The sequence below is a fragment of the Saimiri boliviensis genome, chromosome 5 (genome assembly GCF_048565385.1).
Source record: "Saimiri boliviensis isolate mSaiBol1 chromosome 5, mSaiBol1.pri, whole genome shotgun sequence".
Lineage (NCBI taxonomy): Eukaryota > Metazoa > Chordata > Mammalia > Primates > Cebidae > Saimiri > Saimiri boliviensis.
The window spans coordinates 73,773,176-73,795,607 of NC_133453.1; the positions used below are offsets into that span (position 1 = coordinate 73,773,176).

Genomic DNA, 22,432 nt, shown 5'->3' on the forward strand with positions numbered 1-22,432 from the left:
GAATCTACCTAAGTGCCCGTAAATTGAGGAGTAGGTAAAGAAAGCCAAGGGTGCCCAAGGTAGAGAATACGGTCATGGGTTCTCAGTTTCTATTCCTGCTTCAGCCAGTAAAGCCTCTTCCTCAACTCTCTTTTCTGCTGATCACTAGGGACAGATACTAAAAGTCATGGCTTCAGGCTGCTAAAGCCTAAAACAAAACAAAACTGACCGATGACGATAAAATTAGGCGGGATAAGCTTGAACACTAAATAGTAGTATTTATAGCAGAATATTACTCAGCCATAAAAATGAGGGAAACTTCTTTTGCAGCAACTAGGATGGAACTGGAGATCGTTATCCTAAATGAAATAACTCAGGAATAGAAAACAAAATACTGCATGCTCCCTTATAAATAGGAGCTAAGCCATGGATATGCAAACCAATATAGAGTAGTATAATAAACACTGGAGATTCAGAAGTAGGAAAGGGGAGAAGGAGATGAGGAATAAAAAGTCAACAGTCGGGTACAATGTGCACTGTATATTACTACATCACTACGCTAAAAGCTCAGACTTCACCACTATGTAGTGCATCCACACAACAACAACAACAAAAAAAAAACTTGTACCACTAAAGCTATGGAAAAATAAATTGATTAAATAAATAAGTGAATAAATAACAAGCAATTGCTGAAAACAAAAAGATAAAAGAAACAGAAATTGGGGCCAAAGTTTAGGAAGCTGCTGGGACAACACAGTGATGAGACATAAGCCTTGAATATCTTCTTTCTTTCTACCCAGTGAAACCAAGCCCAATCTTCATGATTCACATTAACCTTCCTTGTTTCTTATTATTGGAAGAGAACTTTTTTCTCCTATGAATCTCTGTGGGATTCAAAAGTGTCAGCATTTGGACATGTAACCAGATACTCACATCCAAACACTTTTGAGAGTAGGGGAGGACAATATTAATAATTGCGCTAAAACAGGCAAAATCCAGGACTCTTGCAGGCACATCAGGACAGAAGGTTACTAATCCACCTTTACATGTAATTTGGAATGTAGGTTTCTTCCTTTCATCATCCTTACTTCTACTCTGCCACAAGAAAATATATACCATATGGTGCCTGGCAGGCAGAAATGATCCTGTGTAGTGCTTGGCATACACACAATGATGAGTAAGTATTTAGCAAATGAGCAGTTGAATTAAATTTTAGGATTACTTTAAATAGCTTTTTCTTTTTAAGTTTTTACCCCTCTAAAATCTTTTTTCTTTGCTTATACAGAATATCAGAATTTTATGTATAAGATGAATAAGATATTACAAAACTTACAAATGAAAATTGACCTTGGCATATTACGGTAATATTGGATATATATGACTCATACTCACATGCATAAGAGTACATACCATATCTATTACCTGTAAAGAAATAGACATAAATATAAGTGTGGGTCTAAGTATAGATATGTTTATACACAAATATTTTAAAAAGATTGATTTTAAACTCTTTAGAACTTAAGGGTTATATAATACTCACCTCACTTTTTGTTATGATGGAATTATTGAGTTTGCCATTTTAAATTTATTTATTCTTATCTTCTAAAAGGAAGTAGGGTTTCTGGACCTTGTTTTCTCTTCAACATTACTTGGCCTGATTCCTATCTGCATTATTAATGTTCATCTTTCATCAGGGATGGTGAAGAAATGTCTTGTTCAGCAGTATTTCTTGCAGTCATGGAAAACAAAATTTCTAAAGGCAAACAAATTGAGCCTTTGATGAGCCTCAGTCCTAAGTGCAGTAATTTGCCCTACCTAAGGGAAACGTCTATTGAGTTATACTGATTGATAACCTGAGACAGGTGAAATGCTAGAGCAAAATGTAGTAACTATAAGACTGTGAACGTATAAATATGTAAGGAGGCAGATAACAGGATTTATGGGGAAAGGTTAAAGTACCTAGGAATATTTCTCTCAGAGAAGAGAATGAGGAATGACATTAATACATCGGAGCGTGTTCTATTTATTATATGTTATGATTTGCTAAAATAAAATTCATTAGGCATTAATATTATTAAATTTAGTATGAAACTAATAAGATATGTCTTAGAATTTTATGACACTCCACTTTCACAGTAATGTAGACTTTTTATAGCATGCTTCTTAAAACTCTGCCAGCCTCCTGCACTCATTATGCAGTTCCAAAGCTGCTTCCACATTTTTAGGTATTTATTATACCAGTACTCCCACTTTTTGGTATCAGTTTCTGCCTTAGTTCATTCAGATTGCTACAACAAATGCCATAGACTGGGTAGCTTTAAAACAACAGAAATTTATTTCTCACAGTTCTGGAGGCTGGAAGTACGTGGTCAGGGCCACAAAAGATTTGATGTCTTGTGAAGGCCTATTTCCTTGTTCATCGACAATGGGCTTCGTACTGAGTTCACACATAACAGAAGGAGTAAAAGAGATCTTTGGGCAATTTAGGACACTAATCTTACCCACGAGGGCTCTGCCATCATACCTAATGACCTCCCTAAAATCTACCCTCGGATATCATCACATGGGAGGTTAGGATTTCAATATATTAACTCGGGGGAGATATAAACATTCAGTCTATAGAATATGACAAATGCTATTAGCAATAAACATTCAGTCTATAGCATATGGCAAATACCATTAACACATTTGATGCTACTCTATTCTTTCTTATCACTTGAATTAATAAATAAAAACAAATTAATTATCTGCGAACAATTATAGTTAAAAGAATCTCATTCAGCAGAAGTTTTTATTTTAAAACATTTAAAGAGATTGCAAAAGATATTTCTAAAATAGATATCAGTCTTGATTGTTGTAACAAACCAAGACTATGAAATTTAAATAGTAGAAAATGAGAAGGCCAAAGATAAACACTACTAAAACTTAGTCCGTATTTTTCATGAGTTGTAAGTATATGCAACATCAAATCAAAAACATTTACTTAATTTTTCAAACTTCCTAAGGTACTGTTTCTCAATCACTCTTTGAGAAAACCAGAAATACTGTGCATCTAACAAAATCTCTTGCACCTTTAGCTAATTATTTAACTTTGCAGAACATTGAATTCACATTTACAAAATGAAGGATTTGAAAGATAAAATCTTTTAGCCAAGCGCATTGGCTCACACCTATAATCCTAGCATTTTGGGAGGTCGAGGCGGGTGGATCACAAGGTCCGGAAATCGAGACTATCCTGGCCAGCATGGTGAAACCCCATCGCTACTAGAAATACCAAAAAATTAGCCAGGCATGGTGGTGCGTGCCTGTAGTCCCAGCTACTCAGGAGGCTGAGGAAGGAGAATCACTTGAACCCAGGAGGCAGAAGCTGTAGTGAGCTGAGATGGCACCACAGCACTCCAGCATGGGCTACAGAGCAAGGCTCTGTCCCAAAAAAAAAAAAAAAGAAAGAAAGAAAGAAAGAAAGATAAAACCTTTCAAGGTTCATTTGCATTTCAAAATATTATTTTTCTGAGAATAAAACAACTTCTGCTAGCATAAAGCAATTACAATTAACACAGTGAATCAAGTAAACCTCACATTAATTTTATTGACTTTTAAGACAATATACAAAGGGTTTCTCCTGATAAGGTTTAACTTCTGTCTGTCTAGTGATTTTATAATAACTATGAGAGGAAAAACGTTACCAGTATTAGAGAAGGGGATTCTATTCTTAGGAATTTGTGGAGAATGACAGGAACCTGCAAAAGGTGATTTTCCTCTACTCTGTCCTGCAAGGCTGTGTGTATGTCATCAGGAAGTTCACGCCTTGGTCTCTAATTCAACTCTTAAAATATACTCTAACTCTAGATTATCCTGACAAATACAGACTCCTTGATATTGTCTGAATAACAACTTGGAAATAAATTACTGACTTTTAAAGCCTGCCATATTCAGGTACACATCTTTTTTTCTTGATACATAATAACTGTGCCTATTTTAGCGTCATACATGTAACGATTTGCTACACTCATGTAACCAATCAGAGTAATTGAGATATCCATCATCTTAAATGTTTGCCTGTCTTTATGCTAGGAACATTCAAATTATTTCTTTCTAACTATTTTGAAATTTATATTCTATTAATGTTAACTATAGTCAACCTACTGATCTATCGAGCACCAGGTCATATTTCTCCTATCTAACTGTGCATTTGCACCCATGAATCAACTTCTCTTTATGCCCTACTTCCCCCTACCCTTCCAGCCTCTGGTTAACTGCCAATCTACTCTCTACTCCCATTAGACCCACTTTTTCAGCTCCCACATATGAGTGATAACATGCATTATTTGTCTTTCTGTTCTTCACTTATTTCACTTAATATGATGATCTCCAGGTCCGTTTTTTTAATCCATTCATCTGTTGATAGATGGTTGATTCCATCTTTTGTCTATTGTGAACAGTGCTGAAATAAACAGTGTTGCAGATTTTTTTTGACATATTGATTTTCCTTTTTTTCAGATATATACTCAATAGTGATATCACTGAATCATATGGTAGTTTCTTGAAGAAACTCCATCCTGTTTTCCAGAATGGCTATATGGATTTACATTTCTACCAATGATATAAAAGATTCTCTTTCTCCACAAATCTCCAGCATCTGTTATTCCCTGTCTTTTTTTATAAAAGCCATTATAACAGGCATGAGATAACATCTTATTGTGGTTTTGATTTCCATTGCTTTGATAATTAGTAATTTTGAATATTTTTTTCATATACCTGTTCCCCAAGACATATTTATGCTTTTGAGAAATGTCTATTTAGATTTTTCACCAATTTTTAAATCAGAATTTTTTTTCTTATAGATTTGACCTCCTTATATTCTGGTTATTAATTCCTTGCCAAATGCACAGTTTATAACTATTTTCTTATAAATTAAATATATATTTATATTTATTTATTATATATATATGACAGGTACAGAAACCATATATATATAATATATATATGAAATATATATAATATATATAAAAATATATATAAAATATATATATGAAATATATATATATATTTTAAGTTCTGGGACACATGTGCAGAACATGCAGGTTTGTTACATAGCTATACATGTGTCATGGTGGTTTGCTGCACCCATCAACCTATCATCTAGGTTTTAAACCTCACATGCATTAGGCATTTGTCCTAATGCTCCCTCTCCCCTTGCCCCTCATCCCCCAACAGGGCCCAGTGTGTGATGTTTCCCTCCCTCTGTCCCTATGTTCTCATATTCAACTGCCATTTATAAGTGAGAACATGTGATGTTTGGTCTTCCGTTCCTGTGTTAGTTTCCTGAGAATGATGGGTTCCAGCTTTATCCATGTCTCTGCAAAGGACATGAACTCATTCTTTTTATGGCTGCATAGTATTCCATGGAGTGTATATGCTACATTTTCTTTATCTAGTCTATCACTGATGGGCATTTGGGTTGGTTCCAAGTCTTTGCTACTGTGAATGGTGCTGCAGTTAACATATATGTTATGTACATGTGTTTTTATAGCAGAATGATTTATAATCCTTTGAGTATATACCCAGTAATGGAATTGCTGGGTCAAATGGTATTTCTGGTTCTAGGTCCTTGAGGAACTGCCACACTGACTTCCACAATGGTTGATCCAATTTGCACTCTCACCAGCAGTGCAAAAGCATTCCTATTTCTCCACATCCTCTTCAGCATCTGTTGTTTCCTGACTTTTTAATGATTGCCATTCTAACTGGCATGAGATGGTATCTCAGTGTGGTTTTGATTTCCATTTCTCTAATAGCCAGTGAAGATGAGCTTTTTTTCCTATGTTTGTTGGCCACATAAATGTCTTCTTTTGAAAAATCTCTGTCCATATACTTTGCCCACTTTTTGATGAGGTTGTTCATTTTTTTGTTGTAAATTTGTTTAAGTTCCTTGTAGATTCTGGATATTAGACCTTTTTCAGATGAACAGATTGCAAAAATCTTCTCCCATTCTGTAGGTTGCTTGTTTACTATGATGACAGTTTCTTTTCCTCTGCAGAAGCTCTTTAGCTTAATTAGATCCCATTTGTCAATGTTGACTTTCATTGCCATTGCTTTTGATGTTTTAGTCATAAAGTCTTTGCCCATGCCTATGTCCTGAAAGGTATTTTCTAGGTTTTCTTCTAGGATTTTTATGGTTTTAGGTTTTATGTTGAAGTCTTTAATCCATCTTTAGTTAATTTTTGTACAAGGTGTAAGGAAGGGGTCCAGTTTCAGTTTTCCACATATGGCTAGCCAGTTTCACAGCGTCATTTCTTAAATAGAGAATCCTTTCCCAATTGCTTGTTTTTGTCAGGTTTGTTGAAGATCAGATTGTTGTAGATGTGTGGTGTTATTTCTGAGGGCATCTGTTCTGTTCCATTGGCCTATATATCTGTTTTGTTTCCAGTACCATGTTGTTTTTGTTGCTGTAGTCTTGCAGTATAGTTTGAAGTCAGGTAGCATGATGCCTCCAGCTTTGTTCCTTCTGCTTAGGATTGTCTTGGCTATATGGGCTCTTTTGTGGTTCCATGTGAAATTTAAAATTTTTTCTAGTTGTGTGAAGGAAGTCAATCGTAGCTTGATGGGAATAGCATTGAATCTATAAATTGCTTCGGGCAGTATGGCCATTCACAATACTGATTCTTCCTGTCCATGAGCATGGAATGTTTTTCCAATTTTTTGTGTCTTCTCTTATTTCCTTGAGCAGTGGTTTGTAGTTCTCCTTGAAGAGGTCCTTCATGCCCCTTGTAAGTTGTATTCCTAGGTATTTTATTTCTTTGTAGCAATTGTGAATGGGAGTTCACTCATGTTTTGGCTCTATGTTTGTCTATCATTGGTATATAGGAATGCTTGTGATTTCTGTACATGGATTTCATATCCCAAGACTTTGCTGAAGTTGTTTATCAGCTTAATAAGTCCTTGGACTGAGATGATGGGGTTTTCTAAATATACAATTACGTCATCTGCAAACAGAGACAATTTGGCTTCCTCTTTTCCTATTTGAATGCCCTTTCTTTCTCTTGCCTGATTGCCCCAGCCAGAATTTCCAATACCATGTTGAGTAGGAGTGGTGATAGAGGGCTTCCTTGTCTTGTGCTGGTTTTCAAAGGGAATATGACCAGCTTTTGCCCATTCACTATGATATTGGCTATGGGTTTGTCATAAATAGCTCCTATTATTTTGAGATATCTTCCATCAATACCTAGTTTATTGAGTGTTTTTAGCATGAAGAGGTGTTGCATTTGATCGAAGGACTTTTCTGCATCTATTAAGATAATCATGTGGTTTTTGTCATTGGTTCTATTTATGAGATGGATTACGTTTTTTGATTTGTGTATGTTGAACCAGCCTTCCCAGGGATGAAGCCAACTTGATCGTGATGGATAAGCTTTTTGATGTGCTGCTGAATTAGGTTTGTCAGTATGTTATCGAGGATTTTTGCATTGATGTTCATCAGGGATATTGGTCTCTAATTTTCTTTTTTTGTTGTGTCTCTGCCAGGTTGATATCAGGATAATGCTGGCCTCATAAAATGAATTAGGGAGGGGTCCCTCTATTTCTTTTATTTACAATAATTTCAGAAGGAATGGTAGCAGCTCCTCTTTGTACCTCTGGTAGAATTTGGCTGTAAATCTCTCTGTTTCTGGGCTTTTTTGGGGTTGGGGGGCGGGATTGGTAGGTTATTAATACTGTCTCAATTTTAGAACTTATTATTGGTTTATTCAGGGATTCGACATCTTCCTTGGGGGTTGTGTATGTGTGCAGGAATTTATTCATTTCTTTTAGATTTTCTAGTTTATTTGCATAGAGGTGTTTATTCTCTGATCGTTGTATTTCTGTGGGATCAGTGGTGATATCCCCTTTATCATTTTTCATTGTGTCTATTTGATTCTTCTCTCTTTTCTTCTTTATTAGTCTGGGAAGCAGTCTATTTTGTTAATATTTTCAAAAAACCAGTTCCTGTATTCACTGATTTTTTGAAGGGTATTTTTGTGTCTCCATCTCCTTCAGTTCTGCTCTGATCTTAGTTATTTATTGTCTTCTGCTAGCTTTTGAATTTGTTTGCTCTTGCTTTTCCAGTCCTTTTAATTGTGCTGTTAGTGTGTCATCTTTAGATCTTTCCCACTTTCTGATGTGGGCATTCAGTACTATAAATTTTTCTCTTAATCACTGTGTCCCAGAGATTCTGGTACATTGTGTCTTTGTTTTTATTGGATGCAGGGAAGAGAGAAACCAATGAAAAAGTAGGGAAAAGGAAGATCAGTGAAAAAAATTAGATGTGATATATCCAAAGAAGGTTACATTAGAGCATAACAGAATCCACAACCTCAATTGTACTAAAGCAGGCGTCCCCAGACTTTTTACACAGGGGGCCAGTTTACTGTCCCTCAGATCGTTGGAGGGCCGCCACATACTGTGCTCCTCTCACTGACCACCAATGAAAGAGGTGCCCCTTCCTGAAGTGCGGCGGGGGGCTGGATAAATGGTCTGAGGGGGCCGCATGCGGCCCGCGGGCCGTAGTTTGGGGACGCCTGTACTAAAGTCTCTGTCTATGTCTTTATTTTTCCATATCAAACATTTAGCATTAGCATGTGTTTCCTCTAGATGACTACCTGGAAACACTGCTACAAACAAAGTTATCAAGAATCAAACATCAAGACCTGATGTTTTCTGAAACTTCAGACAAAAATTCAAATGGAGCATTGGTTTTCTCACATTCCAAAGTTATATGTCATAATTTGACATCAGGTAAGATTTTTCATATGTGAACTTGGACGTAAGAGTAAAATCTAAAATACTGTACTGGTTATCTGAATGTCACACCAAGCAAGATGGAGGAGTTATCACTATTCCTTATTCTATCACTTAGAAAAAAAGATTATTTAAGGAAGTAGAAGGAAAAACAGATGGCATCTTGTCTGAAGACATTTTGTATATCACAGTTGTAAACATTTAAATAATTCATTCTTTCTATTTCAAAAGAACAGACTCTTTTAAGTGTATCTTTCTGTGTCTTTTCTCTCCTACTTTTGCATAGATAAGACGTCAAGATCTAGCCAAGAAAATCAAGAAAAAAAGTTCTCCTGGTAAGTTGCTGTCATGATATTTGAGTAGAAACATTCCCAACATCTGATAATTCAGGTGATGTAAATGTACGGTTATCAGAAGTTCTTAGCCATCAGGTATGTGAGCTGCTGAAGTATTTTTAAAGACACACACACAATAGTCTAAAAGAAGTCAATTGAAGAAATGCAGTCAAATAATTTCCTGGACTATAACAAGTGATGTGAATTCCACTTAAACCCTAAAGCTTCACAGAGAACACATACTTTAGGTGCTTGATTGCAGCTCTGAAAACAATTATTAAAGCTGTAATAATTGTTAATTTATTGTAATTTACTCATTCCCTTTTGCAAAGATCTGTTTACTGTTTATTTACCTTTATTAGACTTTAAACTCTAGGAAAGTAGGTACAAAAAATTGTTCTCTGCCACAGGAACTCATTAAATCTTTAATGAATAAATGAACAACTGATTTAGCAACACATTGTTAGAACTCAGATTACATCCTCAGCTTTCATCATAGTGAGTGCCATTTAGCAAAGGAACTGTAATTGGCAGATCACTGACCATTATCTTCTTCTCCATAATTTAAACGAATAAATTTAAAGAATTTTAAAGAAATAGATGACAAGTATCTGATTTTTTGCATTAGCAACTACTACAATTCATAACACTATTTGAAAGTGTAATACACTATTCAAAAGTGTAATACACTATTCAAAAGTGTAATACATTTGTACTGTGTTATTTGGAAAAGAAAAGAGCCATAGATGGTATATGCTAGGATCCTAAACTCAAGAGTTATCAGACGGCTTGCCCCATACTTAAACAGCTGGTTAAGCAGCGTTCCTATGTCTGTGCTATGAAGTTTTCCTATAAATGTGCTGTGAACCTTTACACAGTGCTTTTCAAATTTTGAAATGCTTTCATATAATATCATTAAGTCTAAACATTGACAAAGCAAATATTACAATCCCTACATCCAATTATCCATTACACATATGTAAACTAAAACAGAAAAATGTTAACAGCTTGACTTCCAGTAATAAAATGGCAGTGTAGAAGCAAGCTGGGTTCGGTCACACGTCTCCCACAGAAAATAAAAAACAAACATGCAGTGCCAAGATTATAACCATCAATATCCTAAACTCAAATGTGAAGATGAGACAGTTCCTGGAGCCACCAAGAATTGACAAAAATATAGATGGTAACAAGATCAGACTTCCACATCTGTGATGCTCTTCCCTCCATTCTGCCCAGTACCAAGCACATGGAAAAAATTCCCCCAGCTCAGAGTTTCTACACTAGAAAATATGACATTGAGGTACACAACCAGCCTTTCCACCATACTGGAACTGGCAAAAGATGTGCCTCTATATTAACCAGTGGGAAGCATCCGAAGTGCCTAAGGGGAGAAATGTTCCCAAGGACAGGTAGAGACAAAGGGAAGGCAGAACTACCATCCCAGCCCTGGAAACTCTGCTCTGTAATGCAAAGGAAACACCAAATAGAGTAGCTGCCCAGCAGGACCACCTTATACAAGATTTGTTCTACAAGTACGCACAAAGCCCTATCCAGCCAACCCACACTGCCAGGATACTCCCTTTGGAGTCTCCTCTATTTGGAAAGCGAAGCCGTGAGATTGTTTAGTAGAGCCAAGGTCAACCTGGGCTTAAGGTGCCAAATGCAGCTGAAAAGGAGGCAGCAGCCTAGTGGTAAAGAAGCTTAAAGCAAATACATCCAATAAAAACCAAGACGAGCCAGACAAAGAAGACTGAAATAAATCATAAATCTTTCAATGCAAAGATGTAGATGTATATCTACAAAAAACAACAGCAAAGATGGAACCATGATTTTGCCAAAGCTAGGAACCTAACAACCTAGTGATATGTGAGCTCTCTGACCAACAATTTAAAATAGCAGCTTTAAGGAAGCTCAGTGGTCTCCAAGTTAACACAGAAAAGGAGTTCAGAAAATTATCAGATAAATTAAACACAGAGATTAAAATAATTTTAAAAATAAAACAAATATTGGAACTGTAAAATACATTTGCTGAATGCAAAAATTTATTAGAGGCTGTCAACAGTAGAATGCATCATGCAGAGGAAAGAATCAGTAATCTTGAAGACAGGCTGCTGGATAATGCACAGTCAGAAGAATAAAAAGAAAGAAGAATGAAAACCAATAAAGAATACTTACAAGATATAGAATGTTACCTCAAAAAACAAAATCGAAGAATGACTAGTGTTTAAAAGCGAGTAGAGCAAGAGCAAGACGTAGAAAGTTTATTTAAAGAAACAAAACAGATGACCTTCCAAAACTTCAAAAAGAAATATTCAGGTATAGGAATGTCAGAGAATACCAAACAGATCCGACCCAAATAGCACTACCCCAAGGAATATAATAATCAGATTCTCGAAGGTCAAAGACAAAGAGAGAATCTGAAAAGCGGAAAGAGAAAAGAAGTAAATAACATATAAAGGATCTCCAATTCATTTGGCCACAGATTTTTTTCAATGGAAATCACACAGGAAAGGCAAGAGTGCACCAACATTTTCAGAATGTTGAAAGAAAAAAACTGCCATTCAAGAACACTTTAATTAGCAAAGTTATCTTTCAAATATGAAGGAGAAATAAAATCTTTCTTAGACAAACAAGAGCTGAGAGAATTGAACACCATTAGACCCATTTTTAAAGACATGCTAAAGAGAGTTCTTTTATTTGAAAGGAAAACAATAACACAAAATTGAAGGTATAAAACCTAACAATAAAATGAAGTATATAGACAAACCCAGATTACTGTAATAGCTGCATGGTGTGCAATTCACTCCTCTAGTACAAAGCCCAAAAGAAAAATCTATCAAAAGTATTAATAGCTACAGCAGCTTGCTAAGAGAGAGATAATATAAAAATATGTCAATTTAGATAATTAAAAGTCAAAAGGTGGGGGAATAGGATTAAAGTATAGATTTTTGTTTTTATCTTTCTTCTATACTATTGTTTGTAATCTAAGATAAACTGTCATCTCCTTAAAATAACTTACATCTATAAGATGTGTTTTTGCAAGTCTCAAGATAACCACAGGGCAAAAACCAGTAATTCACTAAACACGAAAAGAGATGAATTAAAGCATTCTGCCAGAGAAAAAGTATTTAACCAGAAAGGAAGAAAGTAAGAAGGGAGGCAAGGAAGGAGTTTTGAAATAACCAGCAAACAAGCAACCAAGTGGCAGTAGGCTTTACTTATTAATAGCCTTCAGTGTAAGTCGACTCAGTTCTCGAATTAAATGGCATACAGTGGCTGAATAGATAAACAACAAAGACCCAACTATACGCTGCCTACAGAAAAATAAAAATAAAAAACAAAAAAACTTCACCTAAAAATATACAGTCTGAAAGAGAAGAGATGGAAAAAGAAGAGATGGAACAAGACGTTACATATAATTGGAAACCAAGAAAGAGCAGGAGTGGCCGTACTTATATGAGATAAAATAGCCTATAAATCAAAGATTGTAAAACACACACACACACACACACACAACAGATCACTATATAATGATAAAGAAGTCATTTCAGCAAGAAAAAAATATAACAATTACAAATATCTGTGCACCGAACACTGGACCACCCAAGTATATACAGCAAACATTAATAGATCTAAAGGGAGAGATAGATTGTAATACAATAATGGGGGACTTTATCACCCCATCCTCAAAAATGAAGAGATCATTTAGAGAGAAAATCAAAAAGGAAATAATGGAGATAAACTATACACTGATAGGCCTAACTAACATTTACAGAACATTTCACCCAACTGCTACAAAATAACATTCTTTTTTGTCATTAACTCATGGAACATTCACCATAATAAACCATATCTTAAGTCAAAAAACAGGTCCCAACCAGTTCAAAATATAGAAACAGCCAAACATGATAGCTTGCGCCTATAGTTCTAGTTACTTAGGAGGCTAAAAAAATACCTAGAAGTCAATTTAACCAAAATGTGAAAGATCTATATAAGGAAAATGATAAAACACTGATAAAAGAAATTAAAGAGTACATGCAAAAAAATGGAAGGAAATTCCATGCTCATAGATTGGAAGAATAACATTGTTAAAATGTCAATACTATTCAAAGCAATTTACAGATTCAGTGCAATCCTTATCAAAAAAAAGAATGAAATTCTTCACATAAATGGAAAAAAAAAAAAAACAAACAAAAACTTACCTGGAAACACAAAGGACCCTACTAGCCAAAACAATCCTGAACAAAAAGGACAAAGCTAGAGGCTTCACATTATCTCATTTCAAAATTTATGACAAAGCTATAGTACCAAAACAGCAGTGTGTGGGCATAGACCATGTAACATGTACAGGACAGACACATAGAGCAATGGACCAGAACAGAGAATCCAGATGTAAATCCATATATTTATAGCCAACCTATTTTTGACAAAGTCTCCAAGAACACCATAGGGGAGGATAGTCTCTTCAATAAAGGGTGCTGGGAAAACTGTGTAACCCAACGTAGAAGAATGAAACTAGGCCCCGAATTCCTACCATACAAAAAAATCAAATCAAAATAAATTAAAGACTTAAATCTAAGACCTAAAACTTTGAAACTACTAGAAGAAGACATTGAGGCAATGCCCCAGGACAATGATACAGAAAAAAAAAAAAAATCCTGTGTGTAAGACCTCAAAAGCATAGGCAATCAAAGCAAAAATAGATAAATGGGATTACATCAAGCTAAATTTCCTCTGCACAGCAAAGGAAACAATCACTATAGTGAAGAGATAACTCATAAAATGGGAGGAAATTATTTACAAGCTCTCCATCTGAGAAGAGATTAATAACCAGAATTACATAAGAAGCTCAAACAACTCAATAGCAAAAAATATCTGATTTAAAAATGAACAAAAGATCTCAATAGACTTTTCTCAAAAGAAGACATACAAATGCCTAACAGGGACATGAAAAAATGCTCATTACTAAGAATCAGAAAAATTAAAATCAAAACTACAATGAGTTATCATCTCACACCAGTTAAAATGGCTTTTTAACAACAAGACAGGTAATAACATGCTGGTGAGGATGTGAAGACAGGGGAATCCTCATATTCTCTTACTGGAAATATAAATTAGTACAGCCATTACGGATATACAGGACGGAGCTTCCTCAAGCAACTAAAAATAGAACTACCATATGTTCTATCAGTTCCACTGAATATATAGTCAAGAGAAAGAAAATCAATACATTGAAAAAGATCTGCACTTCCACGTTTATTACAACACTATTCACAAGAGCCAAAATATGAAATCAACCTAAGTGCCCATCAATGAATGAATAGATAAAGAAAATTTAGTACACAATGGGATGTTATTCAGCCAAAACAATGAAGTCTTGTCATTTACAGCAGCATGGATGGATTTGCATGTCACTATATTAAGTGAAATAAGACAAGCACAAAAAGACAAATATTGTGTGTTCTCACTGATACGTTGGAGCTCAAAAATCAATCTCATGAAAATAGAGTAGGCAGTTGGTTACCAGGACACGAAGGGTATGCAAGTAGCAGAAAGAAAAGAAATTGACTAATGTGTACAAATATAGACTTGATAGAAGAAATAAGACCTAGTGTGAGACAGATCAGTAGGATGAGTAAAGTTTTATCCCCACTACTCCAGTCCATGAAAAATTTATCTTCTGTGAGCTGTCTTCCAGAAAACTGGTCCCTGGTGCCAAAATGGTTGGGGACCATTCTTTTAGAGCACTACGTGTTTAATGGAAATCATTAGTTATACAATGCCTATTATGTGTCAGGAACTTTTAATATGTCTGTAAGACTTTCAGTAAATAGGCAAAATGAGGCTTAGGGAAATTACTTCTTCAAGTCACAAAAGTAGTTAATGTAAGAGCTCCCTCTCAAATGCAGGAGATAGTATTCTTGCTACTGCATTGTGATATTTTTATACTCATCCAGTTATGGTGATCCTTAAAGACTTCATGAGATTTGAAACGAACTCTGAAGAAGGAGATTTTCTCAGGTGAAGAAAGAGCTCAAAACGAAGTAGGGGAAAGCATTCCCAGAAGAAGGAATGTTTCTTTGTCCCACTGACCCGGAATAAAGGCTCCTTGAAGAGGAGGTAGAAGATAAGGCTTGAAAAGACAATGAGGTGAAGAGTCTTGGATATGACACTCAAAAGTTTGTAGCTCCTAAAAGTGAGCCAATAAAAATGTTAATGCTAAGGAATGCATCGATTTTTCAAAGACAAGGTTTTTCTGGCCTGAGATTAAAAATAAATTTCTTACATGAAATCTAATCAGGGCACAGGGCACACAAAGTCACCATGTGTGTCAAAGCAAATCTCAGAGTACTTTTAATGCAATAAACATTTATGAAACATCAGGCATGATGTTTTGTGCTAAATAATTTAACCTTAGAACAAAATTCAGTGAAGATAATAACAGGCTAAATGAATATGACTTCAAAGGTCTCCAAAAGGTAGGTTGATCATCTGTCCTGTTAACCATGATCCTGAGATATTTCCTTACAGATGAACTTTTCCCTTACAACCAAAGGTTTATAGTTCAAGATTATACACTTCATTGAACACCCTGGCCCTGCGGTATTCTTTGCTGTATACCAAGTGCGGATTAATTCGCAGCTCTGAAAATCAGACAAGCAGCTATCACCAGTTGTTCATCACCACAGACATTTAGCTGGACTATGAATATTGGAAAGTAAAAAAAAAAAAAATGGTCGTGGTGAATTCCTTTAAAGAGAAACCAGTGAGAAATATTGCTTCACCTTAAAGCCTAGCTACCCTTTTTCTCAAGACTGTCCTTACATAACCTATTGGCATGGGGAAAAAGTCAATGTTTATAAACTCCGTAAGAAACTTAAAATCTGGAAGAGGCCACTACGCATCATGTCAACAAAATAAAGTAAGATCATTAACACTAGGATCAAAATTTGGAATCCACGTGAAAGATTCTGAAAGGATCACTGAAATCTCAGACCTTATGTACTATTTAAAATATTTCTTTAGGCAGAAATAGAAAATCACTTAGTCCATTCTATTTCAATTTAATTTCCTGGTCTTAAGAAATATGTGTATAACTGATTGAGTTGCCTAATGGGTGCAAACATAAAAATTTGCGTTGGGACTAACTTTATTCTCAGCTTAAAATCAGCAGTATCATTAAAAACACAAATATGGATTTTTTGAAAGTTTAACTTATTAGCCCCTCTTACTATCGGAGCAGGTAAAAACGGGCTAATTGAACAGGAGGCATTCTAACAAAGGAGATTGCCGCATCGCCTGCAGAGACCGGCCCAAGCTCCACGCATTTCTGTTAAGAACGTGTGATTTTTCTGCGCCACCTTGTGGCCATAAAACAATTCGCCCAAGTGAAAGTTGACCGCTTTTTCCCGCGCCTGCCCAGCCTTCCCGAGAGCCGCACTGCGGGCATCCGCCTCCAGACAAACGTGCAGAACCTGGTGTCTTCGTTTACAGTCAGTGATGGTAAACAGACTTCCCGTTCTTCTTACTTCCTCTTCCGTTTCCTTTATTCCTTCATTCCATTTCCTCGCCCACCCCAACCACTGTCCTCAGGCGTTTCCCAGTGTGACCTCCTTTTCCAGATGCACCATCCTGCGGCGGCCCTTTTCCCAGCCCGAACCCTTCCGCATCGCTCTCGCAGTCCTCCCTCTGGGTCCCCCCCGCGCCTGCTCCGCCGCAGTGCGCTCCCGCCACACAGGCCCGCCCCTCCCGCCGGCAGCCAATGGGGACGCGGCCCCGCTCAGCCCCGCCCCTCCCGCCGGCAGCCAATGGGGGCGCGGCCCCGGCCCGCCCCTCCCGCCAGGTCCCGGGGCGTAGGCGGGCTCCGGGAGTCTGGGGCTTCTGAATTCGGGTCTTCTGTAGGGCTGCGGCGAGACTACGTCCCATAGTCCCGCGGCCCGGCCTCGGGGCAGCCATGGACTCGCAGGAGTTGAAGGTGAGCGGACGGGCGGGGTTCCTTTGCGGGCCGCTGGCTCGGGGGCGCGGAAGGCGCTCGGGTGGCTTCGCTAGGCCGCCGTTTCTCGGCGGTGCCCCGGCAGCCCGGGTTGCAGGGTGGGCCTGCAGCCTCCGCCCTCCGCCGGCCCTGCTGGGAAAGCCCAGGTCTGGGCAGCCCGCCCGCGCGCTGTTTCTGAATTGCTCGTCCCCATGCAGCTGGTTGTGTTTACTTTTGCATCATGTTTACTAGGAAAGCTCGGGTTACCTATGACACCGCGCCTCCAGCTGAGACTTTTCGGGCAAACTAGTGTCAGCTGCCACACTGGACAGTAAAAAGAGCCCAGGGAGATTATATGCAACCCATTAAAGACATAAGACTTAAAAATGGAGGGGTGATAGTCTTCTCTGTTTATCACTGACCCATCCATTCAGCAGATATTCATGACAGACAACTTAAGAGAGGCAGATAGGCCGGGCGCGGTGGCTCAAGCCTGTAATCCCAGCACTTTGGGAGGCCGAGGCGTGTGGATCACGAGGTCAAGAGATCGAGACCATCCTGGTCAACATGGTGAAACCCCATCTCTACTAAAAGTACAAAAAATTAGCTGGGCATGGTGGCGTGTGCCTATAATCCCAACTACTCAGGAGGCTGAGGCAGGAGTATTGCCTGAACCCAGGAAGCGGAGGTTGCGGTGAGCCGAGATCGCGCCATTGCACTCCAGCCTGGGTAACAAGAGCAAAACTCCGTCTCAAAAAAAAAAAAAAAAAAAAAAAAGAGAGAGGCAGATAAAAACAGTTAAAGACACGAGGCTTGAAAATAACTTCGGATGTTGGTCTTCTGTATTCATTTGTTGACTGATTCATTCGTTCAGCAAATATTTATGAAGGGCTTACTGTATGTCCGGGAAAAGCTGGAGATGGCAGTGTGCAAAACTGAATAGTCTCTGCCTTCTCAGATTTTACAGGCTAATTAATGCTGGGGGAAAACCCTAATTCAGCTCATTCAACAAGTATTTATTGAATGCCTCCTATGTGTCTAGCACTGTTCTAAGCAGCGAAGTAATACAACCAAGAAAAAAACTTTCAATCTTGGAGCTGACATTTGAGTAGGAGGAGTCAGACAAGTAGGTAAATAAAATGTGTATTCTGTGAGATGGTGGTAAGTAGATGGAGGACAATTTGGGAGTGCGAGAGGTTAGGGGATGCTGGAGTGTCTTGTTTCTCTGCCTGAAATTTTACCTTATCGTCTGTTCTAGCTATCCTGCCATCCCCTTAAATTTTTTCATACCCTTAAATGTATTCTTTGCACTGCCACCCAAATGAACTTCTGAATAAAACACTTTAATGTAAAAATGGGACTCCTCGTCACTTAGACGTGAGAATTAAGTCCAAGTACTTAACATGAGGCTCTTTTCACCCCACCTTTCTGTCCAGCCTCGTCTTCCAATACTCTCTTTCTTTCCGGAGCAGGGAATGGCCAACATTCTCAACAAAGGACCACATTGTACACATTTTAAACTTTATGGGTCATATGGTCTGTCACATCTACTTGGCCATTGTCATTCAAAACAATACATGTTATAAATGAGCAGACTGATGCATTGTAAGAAGGTCCAGAGATTTAAAGCCAGGTCTTTTTGCCTTTAAATTCGTGTCCTTTTTTTGGTGCTCTGCCACTGCCTTTCAGGAGGATTATAGAGAGTGATAGTATACGGACGTCAACTAAGAAGATATTAAACGTGTCCTCAGTTGTGGCAAAGTAAGGGGTCATTTTGCAACTTTAGGGGCTGGAGCATTGGAGGAAAACTGCGCTTCACTGAGATGTGCTGTGGGGGTCTGGAAATGGATTATGGATCACATTTTTAAGAAACATGACTAAAGGCCGGGCGCGGTGGCTCAAACCTGTAATCCCAGCACTTTGGGAGGCCGAGGCGGGTGGATCACGAGGTCGAGACATCGAGACCATCCTGGTCAACATGGTGAAACCCCGTCTCTACTAAAAATACAAAAAACTAGCTGGGCGTGGTGGTGCGTGCCTGTAATCCCAGCTACTCAGGAGGCTGAGGCAGGAGAATTGCCTGAGCCCAGGAGGCGGAGGTTGCGGTGAGCCGAGATCGCGCCATTGCACTCCAGCCTGGGTAACAAGAGCGAAACTCCGTCTCAAAAAAAAAAAAAAAAAAAAAAAAAAGAAACATGACTAAAAAGGAGGGTAGGGAGCACAGAGGAAGGCAGATAAAATTACAGAGAACAGTCGCGTGACTGATCTAGAGAAGTAGGTGGACTATAGCCTGCCAGAAACAAGAGACTATAAAACAGCTGTCAGACGGGTGTGGTGGCTCACACCTGTAATCCCAGCACTTGGGAGACCCAGGCAGGTGGATCACTTGAGGTCAAGAGTTTGAGACCAGCCTGGCCAACATGGTGAATGAAACCCCATCTCTACTTAAAACTACAAAAATTAGCCAGGCACAGTGGTGCGTGCCTGTAGTCCCAGCTTGGGAGGCTGAGGCAGGAGAATCATTTGGGCAGGAGGCAGAGGTTGCAGTGAGCAGATATTGTACGACTGCACTTCAGCGTGAGTGACAGAATGAGACTCTGTCTCTAAACAAATAAATAAATACCCCTTCCATGAACACTCCCTTCGTGGAAGCCTGTCTTCCCCTCCTAAACTCCATCTCTCTCTATTCCCTTCCACTCAGTGTGGAAGCTGCTTTCCTCTGCTGCATTCCATCTTTCTGGATTCTCACATTCAGTGTGAGAGTTAGCTGTTTCTTTCTGTCCCCTTCTGTTTCTCTCTCTCTCTCTAAATAAATCACTTTCTACAAATAAACAAACATCAAATATATAAATAAAACAGAGCTGTCTAGACAGCCTTAGATTTCAATCCTGTCAGTCACCTGTATTTCTCACTGCTACTGAACAAGATGTAGAGTCCAGGTAGGATGGTGTGGAATAGCCCAAACTGCTTTCTGGTGAATTAGGGGTATCTTAGTAATGGCGGGAAAGTGTGGTTTCTGTCTTTGATGAGGTTAGCAACCAAGCCTTAGACATAATCCTAAGAAAAGTGGTAGATAGCACAGGTCCGTTTTTATTCAGAAGGTAGTAGCTCTTGATAGTGGTTTTGTCTTATAAATGGAAATAATATAATTTGGAAAAAGCTTAAAGAGAGCCATTTCCATTGAAAAATAGTTTATTCTTAACTGACAATTTTTTGCAGAACTCAAGCCAATTAAGATAACGGTTGATGATAAATTGAAGAATTTAATTTGTCATTACTCTGTAATGCTGTAATAAAATACTGGATATTTTAAAATACGTTCTGGCAATGGAAGCCTCTTGTCTTTTTTTTTTTTTTTTAATTCCTGTTTATTGTCTGCTTTTCTGTTTTCTAAACCATTCAAGAAAATGTGGGCAAAGGAAAAAAGGTGAAAGCAGGCTCTGTGCTGTTAACAAAAACTTTAGGAAAAAGGATTGAAATTATTAGAAAACATTGAATTATTTTGGTAATTTTATGATCATTCAGTTCTGCAATCTTTAACATTGAGTTCTAGCCATTAACAATATTTTAAGTAACTTGGGAGAAAAAAGGTCACATTGCCTGAGCTTTACATTATTCTAGATGTTAGGTTAATATCTGTTTCTTAGAGTAATTCAGAGCACCAGAATTCCTTAATAACATTTTCTCATTATTTCCTTTTAGACTTTGATTAATTACTATTGTCAAGAAAGGTATTTCCATCATGTGTTACTGGTTGCCAGTGAAGGAATTAAGAGGTATGGAAGTGACCCAGTCTTCAGGTTTTATCATGCCTATGGCACATTAATGGAAGGTACATGCTAATTATTAAACGTGTTTCATCAGTTTTAAATTCTTGCTTTGCACTAAGAACAGTTTTTCATATCATAATCTTGATTTTCAGGTAAAACTCAAGAAGCTCTTCGAGAATTTGAGGCTATTAAAAATAAACAAGATGTATCACTTTGTTCTCTAATCGCACTGATATACGCCCATAAAATGAGTCCTAATCCAGGTATGGTATTTAAGGACAACGCTTAGGACAGTTTTCCTATTCAATTCATTTTGATTTTTCTCAATTACCAAGCCATTCAGTCTGATCACACTGTATTGTATATTGTCTGTAAATACAATTTATACATGTGTTTATCTTCCTGACAAGGATATATTCATCAGGCACAATAAATGTATCTTACACTACTTTCATTTTCTTTATATCCTATGGCAGAGATTTCATTAGTACATAGGGATTTTTTTTGTATGACCATTACGAATATACATTCCCCTTTGGGAACAGCCAAAAAAACAGGTACAGTATATACATAAATTGTCCTGCAGCAGCCAAGTTTACAACTTATGTGCAAATATACAGCCAATGTGGTTTATTTCTTCTGTATATTAAGCTTCTTGAGAGCCTTTAAACCCTTTATGAGGGCTAGCTCTTGGAAGATATTCAGTAAATTTTTATGCAGTAGTAGGTTGACTAGATCATGACTAGATTATAGAAGAAACTTCATACCTGAACCAGCAATTAAAGTTGTGTAAACTGTTGGGCACAGTGGCTGAAGCTAGTAATCTCAGGAACTCGGGAGGCTGAGGTGAAATTCTTGAGCCTAAGAGTTTGAAGCCAGCCTGGGCAACATAGTTAGACAGCCATCTCTAAAGAAACAGAAAATAAAAAATAAAAGTTACGTGAACTGTCTTAATGTGCAGTTAACTTAATGATGAAGGCAGAGAGTATCCAAATTATCTGTAATAAAGGAGAAGTGATGTTATATTCTTCCATATATATCCAGTAACAGCTAATAGGATTGTAAATATAGATTGTGTTTCAAATAATTAGATAATAAACAAAGGTCATGGACTGGTTCCTTGAATATTAGAAGAGCCTTTTTTTTAAAGCCAACCAAGACATACCTCCTTCATGCACAAATCAATACAAAGTTATTTAAAACATATAAATATGCTTAATTTCTTTAAGACACAATGCCTAATCCTGTTAGATGATACTAAAGAATTGTAATAAGTGGTCCGTGACATCAAGTTGGTAATCTAGTGGAGAAAACAAAATGTAAAAACCACAAAGATTAAATTCTAGTGTTTCTATTAAATAATATAAAATGAAACAAATGAGTTTCTAATTAATTGAAGTTGATATGCACTATTAAGCTGTAAGAGTAGGCTGAGAAGGCTTTGTGAAAATTTAGAACTTAATCTGATCTTTGAAGGACAGGTAGAATTTGAATATGAAGAGTGTCCACCAGAGAGGAGAAATGGATGGGCAAATACATGGAAGTGGCTCAGGATTAGGCTTTTCTGTGGATCATTAGTACATAGGGATTTTTTTCTCCAT

The 22,432-nt window shown here is 37.5% G+C and overlaps 1 protein-coding gene across 3 annotated transcripts in view; it reads left to right on the plus strand.

Annotated features, from left to right (window-relative positions):
- The first annotated feature begins 16,917 nt into the window (after window positions 1-16,917).
- TTC21B (tetratricopeptide repeat domain 21B) overlaps window positions 16,918-22,432 on the plus strand; it is a 74,848-nt gene continuing 69,333 nt past the window's right edge. For 2 of the 3 annotated variants that reach the window (XM_039470121.2, XM_074399559.1), the window contains exons 1-3: window positions 16,918-17,064; window positions 20,764-20,893; window positions 20,984-21,094. In XM_039470121.2, the coding sequence (XP_039326055.1) occupies window positions 17,044-17,064; window positions 20,764-20,893; window positions 20,984-21,094 (262 nt within the window). In that variant the 5' untranslated portion in view covers window positions 16,918-17,043. Of the gene's footprint in view, window positions 17,065-20,763; window positions 20,894-20,983; window positions 21,095-22,432 lie in introns of those variants that run through there. The other variant, XM_074399558.1, reaches the window with a different exon arrangement.